The sequence below is a fragment of the Taurulus bubalis genome (genome assembly GCF_910589615.1).
Source record: "Taurulus bubalis genome assembly, chromosome: 12".
In the NCBI taxonomy this organism is placed as follows: Eukaryota; Metazoa; Chordata; class Actinopteri; order Perciformes; family Cottidae; genus Taurulus; species Taurulus bubalis.
The window spans coordinates 22,299,328-22,313,485 of record NC_136600.1 but is presented as its reverse complement, the minus strand read 5'-3'; the positions used below and the strand labels follow the sequence as shown (position 1 = coordinate 22,313,485).

Sequence of the window (14,158 nt, the reverse complement as noted above, 5' to 3'; positions counted from 1 at the left end):
CCAATCAGGCCAACAGGTCACATTATCACCCCATTTTAATTTTGACCCTGCAATCAATGTCTCCATCAATAAGGTGTGTGTGCTTCCTCAGCTCTTCTGTCCCTTGTGCCTGTAGAGTGATGATTAATGACGCCTTTAGGGGAAGAGAAATAAATCTTACTGAAGGGGACAGCAGGTCAGGTGAGGTAGCTGCACGGATCAGTGTTCACACCACAAACCAGAGCCTTAGTCTGAGCAGCGAGACATAACTACTGTCAATCAACCAAATATCTGGGCTGAAAGTAAGAGGTAGGCATATGACAACTGTGAGTACATGGCTCTGTTTTCCAAGGGCTGGAATTAATTTGTTTTGGTGATGATAGAGTTGTTTTCACAGTGAACATTTTGGCTTGTCGTAATAGAAAAAGCACAGGTGCAATTGATGACATAAAAAAAAGGACTGCCTTCTCTTTAGGTGTGCTAGTTCCAGGTTGCTGGTAATGTGCATGCTTGCTCACTGTCATGCCTGACTGATACTCTTGATGGAACTGAACTATCATTAATTAGTTTCACCTGTGTTTATCCTACGATGACAAGCCAAAATGTCTGCCATGAAAAAAGGTATCGGGATCAACCTGCAATCCCCTGCGTAATCTTTTTGATGGAAAAAACGGCCTAATTATTTTCTACACTCAGCGCGTGAAAGCTTCTCTCTCATTTCTGTCATGTGACGTGTGAGCTGTTAAAACTCAAACGTTTGAGAATACTCCAATTCCCTTTCTCCCCAAGAGTTATGATACCACTCGCATGTCTGGAAGCTAAATGTTGTCTCAAAAACATGTCGAACAGCACCTTAAAAAACGCATTAATTAAAATTTTGTTATATAATAGAGAAATGTAAAAATGTCTATTTGTCCTGCAGAACAATAGCTTTGCATCTCATATTTGCGCTGATTGCAAAATGACTGTGCCAGGCCAAGAAGTTGTTTTACCAATAAACTCCCCATTTTAATATTCATGTCTGTGTGAGGGTTAAGCAAATGAGATAAAACATGTCTCCAGAGGTGAACTTTGGACAGACTGAGGCTAGCTCTCCCTTATCAACTCCAGGTCTTGGCTCCATAGTGCACAGACATGAGTGACACTAATCTGTTCAACTCCTGACAATAAAATAAACACACATATTCTCCCAAACTATTGATTTATCCCTTTAAAATGTGTTGAAAGTGTTAGAATTTTGCTCTCCAAAGACTTAAAACAACATAAATACTGATCAGATTTGTTTCCATGATATCAAAAACAGCCCGCAGTTTATGGGATGACGCAATAGTGGAAACCACATTAAAGTCATCATCAATCCATATTAAGTTGAATTAAGTAGATTTTGAAAGATTGTGACAAAAATGTGATGCTTGACTTATTTTTAAAACTGTTGACACATTCATTTTAAACCAGAATAAATATTTGTTTGATAGCTGGCTGGATTTTCATGACATTCTGCTTAACAAGAATGTTGCATCACAAATCCAAAACAGGCCTGTTACAATAATCAGAAAGCCCAATTAGACATGTTGTTTTACTTTGCAGTGGGCAAACATTCAGGCATTTAAGACAACACCAAGAATTCAGTGCCAAATTGCCATCATTTATGTTAAAATTAGAAGAAGAACACACAATGTGTCAAACAGAGAGAGAAGAATAATGACAGCAATCTGTAACCTAACCTCATAACATCCATTCTCCTGGGCCATGAAAGATGGATTCAGTTAACGCAACACTTCTCAATCTTTCTCTTGTCTTTTTATATTAGAGTCAAACTAATTCAAAATACAATATCCTTATTAATCTCTAAATGCTTCTAAAACATCCTTCTAGTCCTTCACCATCAACTGTAGCGTTTAGCATCAGTTTACAGGAAGGCTAGCATTTAGCATCAGTTTACAGGGAGGCTAGCATCCGCATCCGTTTACAGGGAGGCTAGCATTTAGCATCAGTTTACAGGGAGGCTAGCATCCGCATCCGTTTACAGGGCGGCTAGTATTTAGCATCAGTTTACAGGGAGGCTAGCATCAGCATCAGTTTACAGGGAGGCTAGCATTTAGCATCAGTTTATAGGGAGGCTAGCATTTAGCATCAGTTTATAGAGAGGCTAGCATTTAGCATCAGTTTACAGGGAGGCTAGCATCAGCATCAGTTTACAGGGAGGCTAGCATTTAGCAACAGTTTATAGGGAGGCTAGCATTTAGCATCAGTTTACAGGGAGGCTAGCATTTAGCATCAGTTTACAGGGAGGCTAGCATCAGCCTCCTGTTGCCTGCTGCTCTTTAATGCAGGTGGGTCTGTTAACCAGAGGTAATACATGAGACTCAGTTACTCTTATTAGACATTAGACTATTTCACACAATTATTGGTAAAAAAAAAAAAAAGCGCCACTTTTTACGCCGCTCCACTATTTATTTGAAGTTTAACACATTAAAAGACTTGGTGAGAACTTACTATCTCACTCTGATTGTCTGTCTACAAATATTTGCATGAGTTGACAAATGAAAACTTGTCTACATGAAGTTTGTAATGCTGTGATGATTTAAGCAGTTGATCTATACAACAATACATACAGTCAACATGTTTTGTGATGGTGAACTGAATCGCATGGCATAGACTGTACAAAGCAACGGCAATGTGTCTCCGCTGTCTATTGCGTTACATCTGCACATTTTCCTGCACTGCTGCCATAAATACTACAACCTAATTTTAACCTCAAGAGACTGCATGCTTTTTACACCACTTCTTGTACCAATTCTTTAAAATCAAACTCACTGTACAATATCTAAGTCATTCCTCTTGCACAAACAGTGTGACAATAAGTTGCAGTTGTATAAAGTAAAAACTGAAACTTTTTTTCTGCTGGCTTTGGCTTTATCTCCGCTGAGATTTGAGAGAGTAAATATTGACATCTGGCACTGATAATACACAAATATGCACACAGACACAGACCACACTATTTGAATTCCACAATTTTTGGCAGACGATTGAACAGACTTCCAATAAGTGCTTATTTTAGTTCACTTCATGCACTGTCATAGAATAGAGAATGAAATGAAGCTACCAGACAGAGAGAGGGAGGGGGGGATTGACAGGGGAAATGTTTTAAAGAATATAAGCATCTAAAAAGAAAAACTGCCATTTTTGTTGGCAAAAATGAGTCATCTGCTTCAACCATAAACCTGAAATCTTATCCAGTTGCACTTTAGTGACGAGAAAAGAGATATTATGTTGAGTCAATAGCTTCTACTCTGACTGCTGCTTTTGTGATCTAAAATGGTGTTTTATTCTCAACCAAAAGGACTTCAGCCATTGTTGACAAGCTTTACCACGGGTGTTGTTTACCTCATCTAACATCAATATCCCGGATATCAGGACACAGGACTGTGTCCTCACCCTCCTTATTATCAAAGAAGGCTTTATTAGCTTCATGGTGCAAGGATACTGTGAAAGTTTTTTCTGCATTTGCTGAATGCCAGAGAGCTACTGCTGCACTCCTCCCTGAGAGGAAGTGGCCGTAAATTTCAAGTTTTTGTTCTCTTTTCGGCTGTCGGAGGCAGCAAGGAATTGTCAGACGAGGCGTTTCTCGCAAAGGGTTGTTTGCAAGAGAGAAGTTTTTACGATACGGAGTGCTTATTCAGTCCTACTTATTCATTTTTGCAGCGGCAGCGAAAGAATTGTCTACATTCAGCACAGCATTAATACCAACAAAAGTATAAGGATTAATGTGTAGAAGATGTATGGCTGTGATGGGAGGCGCACTCTGATTGCACGATGAAGACGACTTCAGTGGTACAGGGTGATAACTGACTGCACTGTGCGTGCCCACAGAGACGAGGTGTCTGTACTGGTGCAGATAAAAGCAGAATATCAGGTGTCAATCATGCCAACAGCTCAGTGATAATGCAGTTTACTGCTGAATGAATGACTACTATGGCTACCGTTGTCATTTGTCTCATACTCACAATCTACATCCGGTGAGTCAGATTAGTCCTGGACTGAACTCCTACTGTCCTGTGTACCTATCAGTCCCATTTTCAAAAATGTGCTGACAGGCTCCACTTACGCAGCAAAAACATTCCTTTGTCTCAAACTTGGCAGAGGTGCAGGACAAACTTTGAGTCCTCCACATCTCTCAAGAGTGTGATCCCTTCAAAGGATCTTTGATAAGAAGTAAATTACATAATCCTTCCTGACAGACAGAAAATCCAAGTCATAATGGGATCCTTCCCCTTCAAATTTAAAAGTGAAGTCCTACTTCTTTGGCGTAGAAGTGTGTGTGTGCGTGTGTGTGTGTGTGTGTGTGTGTGTGCGTGCGTGCGTGTGTGTGTGTGTGTGTGTGTGTGTGTGTGCGTGCGTGCGTGTGTGTGGCAAAATGATCCTACCTGTACTATTGTAGAGGAATAGATAGCTGTCAAAGTCTCCTTTGGGCTCCTTCCATGAAACGAGGAGTTTGCTTGGGCTCAGCACTTTGAAACGCAGCCTCCTTGGAACTGGAACTGAAAAACAATTAACCACAATTAAATCGGCTTCAATGAAGCTATAATGCTTGGAAATAAAAAAATATGTTGATGAATAAAAATGATAATCAAAACGTTCCCACCCACCAGTCAACAAGTGTTAACATGAAAACACGTTAGTGGTTAAACCCAGAAACGACCAAAAGAAAGAGCAAAAGCTTCACCACAAAGAGACACGAATCAAATTGACTCAGACAGGACAGGGAGAGGGCTGAGTGAATTTCCATTTTGAAGTTCCTGTATCCATGAGAGCAACACATAAAGAAGCAGGTCGGCATGGCATACAGCTCAAAACAGCATGAAAGAGGTTTTAAAAGCCACAGATTTAGAAGAAACCGTTTCCAGTCAAATTCTCTTCATACGGTATTTTCCGAGGATAAGCCAAGAGGGATGATTTACGTTTCTGTCACAAACGAGTGAAAAGAAGTAAAAAATAAATAAAAGAAGATGCAGAAGCAGTTTCTGCCTGTGCCCATGTGCAGTAGCACATTTCTGATCTATACACTATCATGGAGCAGTGGTTGGAAAACAGATCTGCAGCGGCCTGGTGGTGAAAATAATGCTAACAGCAGCCGTTCTCTGCGTGTGTGTGCGTGTGTGTGCGTGTGTGTGTGCGTGTGTGTGTGTGTGTGTGTGTGTGTGCTTGCAGTCTGTGGCTTCTTACAAAGACTCTAAGGCAGCTTGTTTTTAAGGATAAAAATATAAATGTGGTCGAGAAGCGTAAGAGAATTTGACTGTTTTTAATCTATAGACAGAGAGACATGCAACTGAAGAAAAGAACAGACAGCTATGAGTGTAGTTTTATGGAATACTACAAATTCCCCTCAGATGAAAACAAAAGTCGCTGACATAACCTTAATGTCTGCGACACAAACCACCATTTCACTATATCATCCTATGTTAGTTTCTACGTACAAAGTATTCACCAGACCACTCATTTTAATATGTTTCTACAAAGTTTCTACAAATGACTAGACACTGTCATCCCTAACATCTGATGACACTGCCAATGTAAAGTCACTTTACCGGTCAGCACTTTCTTTAAAAAGATGTTAAAACACTCAATAAGTAGATAGCTTTGTAAAGTATAATACTAATGTTTCAGTGGAAATGTTTTTTTTTAAGTTTTAAATGTTCTTCTTTGCAGCAATCCATAGGAATGAAGACCGAGAGTATAAACTCAGTCTGAAGGTATCTCGGGAATAACAATGTTGAGCTACAATTGAGATTCCAAAGAATCCCTTCAAGCTGTAATAAACTTTGAAGGACCCTTTGAGACTTTGAAGGTGTGCCAATCCATCGATTAACGGCATGCGATGATTGTCTGAAGAGTGCTGACATGTAAAGACGTTACATCGGGCATTATGGAGAAACTATTCAGAGACAAAATGGGTGATTTGAACCTTGACAAACCTGAGGTGTATCGTGCAGGATTTTCACTCGCTGATGAAATCAGACCTCAGTCTTTCTCAATGGAAAATCCCAATCAGGCCATAATCAGGGGACACAGCATTTTCCAAATTGCATTGTTGTTGTTTTGTAAGAAGAAAAGTTAGACATGCTGGACTCAAGCTGTTAATTTCCACATTTTAAATGATGAGCATAATTATTAGTAGTTGAATGAACTTGGGTCAAAAAAAACTTTTACTATAATAGATATGCTATACGTTTGTTAATAATCTATATAATTGAAATATATAGATTTTCTAACTTTTCTCCACTAAAATCAATTATCAAGATAAAGAGGAAAGTGTAATGTCAGCATTGACTTGCCTTGCAAACATGCTTAATATTTTAGCCCAGTTAAAGAGTCCAGTCTCAAGTTAGCAAACAAGGACAAATTAAACTTGGCACCAGATCCTATGATGCAGTTGGATTTGCTGTCACAGTTTGTTTTAAATATGTTTTTGGGACTTTTTGATGGAGAGATGAGGAGATAGAGGGGATAACCCAACCACAGCTTCGGCAGTTTTACATTTTGCTCACTACGTTTCTTAACTAATCAAATTGCGCAACCTATCAAATACTCAAAATGCATGGAATGAAACGGTATAATTACACCCCACAATACGGATCTATGAATAATGTAAGCCTGCGATAGAGCTGGTAGATTATTACTCTGGTATCATTTAGTGTGTGCTTGATTGTGGGTGAATTGAGTTGGCAGACAGGGTACTAATAACCGGGTGAAAATTGTCTTCGTCTTTGCTTTGCATGTCAATGAACACACACACACACACACACACACACACACACACACACGCACATGCACGCGCATACACACAACCACTGAATTATAATAGAAAAGGTATGTAAGAAATAAATGAGCCAACTACGACCCTCTTTATTCTGTGAATGCACGTCAAGGTCTCTGAGTTGGAGGCTATTCTAGTCAGCGACAGCAACTATGATTAATGAATATGGACATAATAGCTCCGATGGGTGCGGATGCTGACAGAACATGAGGGTCTCTTGTATCAATTACCCTTCGCAAACAGTTTACCACGGTAGAGCCACAAACATCAACCAATAACTCAACATATCACACACTCTGTCTGAGATTGCATGAGACATCCTCTCACAATAAGATACTTTGCTTGAATATTATAGAGACCCTGGCTAGATGAGGTGAACTCTCCAGCCTGAACGTACAGTGCAGAGCTCAAACCCATGTATAGTGCAACAGTATATCACACAAACCAGAGCTATTTACTCAAAAGAGTTACACAGCTGGAGTCAGCGAGCCCCTACAGCTCCTTGCTTAAGCTTCCTGCCAGGTAGTAAAGGCAAATCCAGGCGCTTGGCAGAACTTTGGCTACTACTGCTTAGCAACACAATTTAGCTGCAGTAAATAGTCTGAGTCACCGAAGCCCCAATGAAAGGATTTAACCCCAAGCGCCAAAAGATTGTAGAAATCCCTTCAAAAACTATATTTAACATGTTCTCACCTTGTGCAGCTTAACCTACATTCAAAAGGGTTTTGAAATTTGAAGTATGAACGTCTAATCTCCCGACTCTGCATTAGAGAAGTCTGTAAACTGGAGGCACAGAACGGAGTGATATTGTCGAGTGATACATGCACAGCTTGACGCCCAGTCTTTAAGAAGGGATGACTCTTCCCAGGATTAGCAGTGGTGACAGCTAGAAGGGATTCCTGGTAGATGAGTAAATGTGGTCCAGTCCTCTGCTCCTCTTCATCTCCTCTCTCCTCCCCTCGTCTCGGTTTCATCTTCTTCTGTAAGCTTCTTCTTCCCATCGTCTGATTTGGCCGTTCTGTTCTATGTTGGCTTCTATTCATCCTGCTACTCTCGCTTCTCTCTTCTTCTTCCTTTCACTTTGCTTTCATGTTCCACTTTCTTTACTCTCTTTTCAACTTCTATTCTTCATATTATGTGTTTTCCAGTTTTTCTCAATCTCGTATTTCCATGCCATTCGCCTCTTTCCCCATTCTCTACGACGCTGTCTCCCTTCTCTCTGTCCTCTCAATCCCATCATCTGTCTCATCCACTCATCCACTTTCTCCTCCTTTTCCAATCTTCTCCGATACTTTCCTCCCTCATTCTTTGATTGGTCCTCTATCTCATCTTCATCATCTCTTCTACACATCCATCTCCTTCCTTTCTAATGCATCTCATTCGAATCAAATTAATTCCCCGTTTCCCTCTCTGGAGATTAGCACAGTACTGACTCCACAGTGAGTGTTCAGGCGACAGCAGCGTCACTAATATGCAGGATTTATGGATGACAACTGCTGGCTTGCACTGTCACCACAAGATAGCTACTGTATTGTACATGAGAGAGATAGGGGAAGTGTGTATGAGTGTGTGTTTATCCAGCATGCGTTGTTCGATGAGGCCGGCGTCTCGTCGGTAGAAGAGCTACTCTGCTCACCGAGATAGCTCTTAACCCAAATCCACTCCGGCTCTCTCTTTCCACCTCTTCACTCATTATATCTCCTCGGCTGCTCTCATGAAACACTCCGCTCTTTTAGCACATCTCGTCTTCTCACCTTGGGCTTTTAACTCCTCCTCCCTTGTCTTCTCTTCTGCTCTTGTATCCTATCTCCTCCTCTTCGGTCCTTTAGTGGCTTACTGCCTTTTTTCTTCTCTCATTCATCGTTTTACCTCTTTCCCTTAACTCTTATCTCTCTATTGCATTGTGTGTGTGTGTGTGTGTGTGTGTGTGTGTGTGTGTGTGTGTGTGTGTGTGTGTGTGTGTGTGTGTGTGTGTGTGTGTGTGTGTGTGTGTGTGTAAAGGCTCTCTAATAAGGACTGTTGATGATCTGTCTCCATGTGCAGTCTGGTGAAGGAAGCCATAATACTTTGCATGCCTGCCAACCAAAAGTGAAAAAATACATATCAACATAAAATACCCAGCTAGGTTCACACTAAAGGAGATGCTTGACATTAAACAAGAATTAAATACTGAATTCAAGAGCCTGCCATTCTAACACGTCACTCCTGTGTACACTTCAACATGTACAGGCATGGATCATGTGTTGCATTTAGTCTTTACAGGATCATTTAAAGGATAGTTTATTACAACTATGGTCTCATTTTTTGTAGTTTTGCTCGTGAACAACATAAAATACAATATTTACACTCTAGACTCTGCTATTTAGTGACAACATTGTTTGAATAAAATCTTTCGGAGCAAGAAACAAAAGTTGCAGGTTTTAAACAAACCCCTGAGTTAGCCAAACTGTCCCTAAACATATAGTTTACAGATGACTTCCTGGTTCAAATTTGACCTTGTGTTCACACATACACTAAGTTTTAGTGCTCAATAACCTGCAATGCTACTGTCTCCCCGCTCTCGTCAACGTGACAGTGGTTAAAACGCTTGAAAACAGTCCACTGGTCCATACCGACCCGGCACCAATGAGCTGAATCCAATGAGCTGAATCCAATGACTATCAGTGAACGCAGTGAAGCATTTAGCAGCTAAAGCTATATTTCCCTCAGGAGTTGGGGGAGACCAAAATCAGAGTGAATATTTGACTTGCACTCATTCAGAGGTGACGTCAGCTGCTGGACCTGTAAACACACAACCGCTCGCCACACCACAGACATTTCATCAATTTTAAGTTAACTGTTTGTCTCCATTGCCCCCAAGTGGCCAATAAAACGGTTATAGTTCCTTGCCCTGACTGACATATTATCAGATTTCAGAAATGACTTTGGTGAGAATTCGTCATAACCAGTAGAAATGAACTACACCGGTACTTTCTTTAAATTTGGGATTGGAAGACATCGTGTTCATCCTGTGTTGTAAACGCTGGTCTCTTGATTGAAGAAGAACTGCAGCAGCAAGGTTCAATCTTAAATGTGTAATTTTCTTCCCACTATGGCAGTTTTTCCTCACTTATTTCAACAAAGCCGGGTTCCAGGTAGCCGACTCACAACCTTGTACTACAACAATACCCACTCAACCAGTACCGCTTTCGGGCTTCGCACGCTACTCCACTCTGTGATTTCAGGAGGCACGTCTATGTTCCAAAATGCTCGGATCCTATTTCATGCTTTTCAGACTGCAAATACTTCACCTTCCTAGCTACACTGTGGTAACCATACTGTGAAATTTGGCATATGCATGCATATTGGATGTAGAGTGAACTGGGATATCCAGAGTGATATTAATATGCATCGTGTTGTACTTTTGGTTCTATATCAGTCCTCGCGAAAGATTTGTGTTTTCCAAATAAATCAGCATTAGCTCATGTTCCTATTAATTGAAGTTAATTGTGTTTATTTACAATCAAAATAGCAACAGAGCCTCTTGCACATCACATTTCTTATGACTCAGTGCTCCATTTAGTCCAAAGTGGCTGATGATTATGACTTGCCAGCAGTCGAGCTTTGGATAATTTTGCATTTAAAAATATTCAAAACAGGTTGTTTCATCCCAACCGCTCTTTTGTTTATGAATAAATGATTCCTCCTCATTGGCTTCTCTCCCTGTTCATTATAACTGAAATTATTGGCCAACACTTTTCGCTCATACCAATTCAACATGCTGCCATGTAACCACACACACTCGCCACACACACACGTATCTACACACACACACACAAAATGGCATTAACTCCGTAAATGTGTTCTCGAGCTCACAATCTGTTGTGATGTGTACTGAAGCCCTTTATTGACCCGGGCTGTCAGCCAATCAACAAAATCAATTACAATAATTAACTATGCACACAACAAGCACACTCAAACTCACTGGACCACCCACACACGTTCAGCACCGTTACGATGACTACCTGCTTAATCAAGGGGACAGAACTTGCTTTAAAATAAATGCTTAATTAACTATGAGGCATGACGAAGAAAAAAAAGGGAAAGGTTCAGATGTTATGGTGGCAAACATACAACATCAGGCATCTTTCCTCCTCAATCTGCTTTTGTCACTGCTGCATTAGAAACCTCAACACAAAGCGCCAGGTCACTCTCTGAGGAGGGAGCCGAGGAGACGTTTTACATTTTCCTTTTCAATACTTCTCAAGGCCACGGTGACAGTCTGAGAACAAAACAATGTTTCTGCAACAGTATGAGAGTAGTTCCCACAGGGAAGTGTAACGGAAGCTTCATATCTAATGCAGAATGTATATTGTGTCCAAATCTTGTCTAAAAAATGTTTTATATACAAAACAACTAATTTATATTAGCAAATATATTGCTGCCAAGAATATGATTTTTTTCTTTTAAGCAGAGGTGCTGTGGTTGCCAATGTCTGTCTTTCTCTGCTCCAGAATGAAATATCTCAAAAAACATTGATTGAGTGTTCATGATATTTTTCACACAGCATTAATCACAATTGATTTGTTTATCCCCCGACTTTTAATTTTGCAGGTCAAAGTGAAATATCTTAGCAACTGTTGATTCACCGTCTTCAAATGTTGTAATCACTCATCCCCAGAGGATGAATCATGTTTAGGGAGATCTTCTGACTTTCCCTCGTATGCCACCATGAGGTTGAAAGGTTTGGTTTAAAGTTGTAGTTAAAACTACAGATATGCAATGTGAGATACATCATAATGACTTTTAATGACTTATAATTCGTCTTTTCTAGTCCCACAAGTTCTAACTTGCAAAATAATGATAAATTGAAAAATGTTCCCTCTACAGCTAGTTGTTGCTGTAAAGATTGAAAGAAATACGAGATGGGAGGACTCTGGATTTAAGGAAGTTACACGTCAAATGTTGGAATTATCTTTGAAAATGATTGCAATAGCATTTATTTCTTAACATATTTGTCAAAGTACATTTGTACTCTATAAACATATTTTGTAGGACACAGTGTTGCATTATATGTTTAGATTTATTATTTTTCCAGCAAAGTAATTGTGGTTGTTCACGTCAAATGTTCCTGATGTACCTGAACTTTGCGTAAAAGAAAATGTTTCGCAATTGCGCAATGACAAAAGGCATGTGCAATATTCAAATATGCAATTTCTTTGATGAGAAAAAAGAGAAATTATGCACCAATTAAATGATTCCTGTACTTAAATCTTCTTAAGTACAGCTACGTGTGAATGCCGGATCATGTGATGCGTTAGTCGTTTCTTGCAGGGAAAAGCCCTTCCTGAACTGACCGTGCACCCTTTAGTCGTGGGAGTTCCTAACGATGCCCAGGCATTTGTGTTGTGTATACAAACATCCTCAATGGGTAAAGCGCACACTAATCCTCAAGCTCACATCCCCTCTGACCAGATGTTGCAGCTTACAGGGACAGACTGGGCATAACATGAATGGCTATCACATGCTCCCTAATGAAGGGATTGAGCAGAGGACGCTCCCATAGTGTCTGGGATGTCGTCCATGCTCTGCCGTGATTCACTGGGATCAAATCCCAATCTAATTTATGGTGTCACACTTCTGTCTCACGTCTCGTTTTCTGTCTGCCGGCAATGAAAAACATGTACTAACTACAAAACTTGGAAATTTGAATACAATTTTCAGAGAGAAAAGGAGAAGGGCGGGTAAACAGAGACGGGGAAAACTAACTGATGAGAAGCAGAGCGAGGAGGATGGAGGGAGAGAACACAGAAGAAAGACGAGGAGAGAGAGCAAAGACAGAACTAAATGAGGGGAAAGACATGAGGAACTAGAAAACTCCTTTCATTTGAGAGCAATCGCTGTTTAGTGAGGGCTTCCACTGGTAAATAAACAAAAGCAGCCACACACACAGATCCACTCTGATTTGTGTCAGACGTGGATTATTGATTTTCAACAAGAGAAAAAAATATTTCATGATGTCTATGTGTAGCGTTCCTTTAAAGAAGACCTGCTTCTTCCCTGCTCCTTTAACTCCACATCCTGGAAGGAATGTGAGACACACACACACACACACTCGCGCGCCCGCGCACACACACACACACACACAGCAGGGTCAGCTAAGTGTTTAAATGTCCCTTGGGGTAATTTTCATATTATGTCTATCCAGAAATCTACAGTAGGTCTGACTCTTTGCACTTCATGGGCTGCCAATTGCAAACACACACACACACACACACACACACACACACACTTCTGTGATGTGAACTCATATAAAGCAGTTTCAAGCGTACGCACACACACAAGATTTAAAAAAGATCTCTCCGACTGATTTTCAAAGCATCTTCCAGCTGTTGTTGAAATAATAGCCTCGGACATCTATCACTAAATCACTTAACCTCCTGGTCTTGATCACATGAAAAGAAAGGATTACCGTTGTTAGTTTGGCGTAATCTCAGGCTAATCGTTGCTGTATTAACAGAGAGGAGCAGCAGGAGTGTCAGCATCCGAGTCTCATTCAGACAAACACACACACACAGGTTATATTTTAACACACTTCATGCCAATAATGCCACACGATGACACATTGACATACAACTGGAACTAAAAAAGGTGTTTTCTTGTTAACAGTGCATCCAGATTTGTAGCATCCATGTCCAAAATCATGCAGACAACCCCACTTTTTTTGATGAGACCCATGATTAAATCCGGTTTGCTGAGGTATGAGATTGATTGCGAAGCACACTGGAGCGTTATATATTGAGCAGCACATCATCACAGTGTGAAGCGCACCGTTACAACACGTTTATTAAAGCCCCTCTGAAGCATGGCAGCATCGGCGGCGGGATTCAAAGCGTTGCCGTGCTGCTGGGGTGAAATGGCACGATGATATGGAGGCGATATGATCACGGGCATGATGTAATGTGATTGGACCGAGCCTGCACGCCAAACAGAGAGACAGCAGCAGAGCGAGGAATGGTGTTGGAAACAGGGGGAGGAGAAGACACAGAGAGGTCAGGGGAGGGAAGGGAACAGGATACGGAGATACAGGAGGGCAGAGGAAGGAGAGGCGAGGGATGACGGACACAGATGGGAAGAGATTGGGTGGTGAAGATGTTAAGTGGAGGAAGACTTGAAAGCAAAGGGGAGCTAGATGGGGTGGAAATGGGGGAACTCGTAGGGAAAGAGAGGACGTGGGATGGGAGGGTGAGAAGCAGAGAGAGAACTCTGGACAAGAGGGAAAAACTTACCTTGACCCTGTGCCTTGGAAGGGAAATGGGAAACCAGGACCAGCAACACCAGTGGGGTCCACAAGAACCACCTAATCTGCCCCGCTGACAACAT

The 14,158-nt window shown here is 41.0% G+C and overlaps 1 protein-coding gene across 1 annotated transcript in view; it reads right to left on the bottom strand.

The window, feature by feature from the left end:
- Positions 1 to 14,158, bottom strand: part of col14a1a (collagen, type XIV, alpha 1a) — a gene marked incomplete at its 5' end in the record, with an annotated part of 111,230 nt that extends 97,072 nt beyond the window's left edge. Inside the window, 2 exons of the mRNA XM_079227028.1 lie at positions 4,407 to 4,520; positions 14,065 to 14,158. Of these exons, the coding sequence (XP_079083154.1) occupies positions 4,407 to 4,520; positions 14,065 to 14,158 (208 nt within the window). The remainder of the gene's footprint in view (positions 1 to 4,406; positions 4,521 to 14,064) is intronic.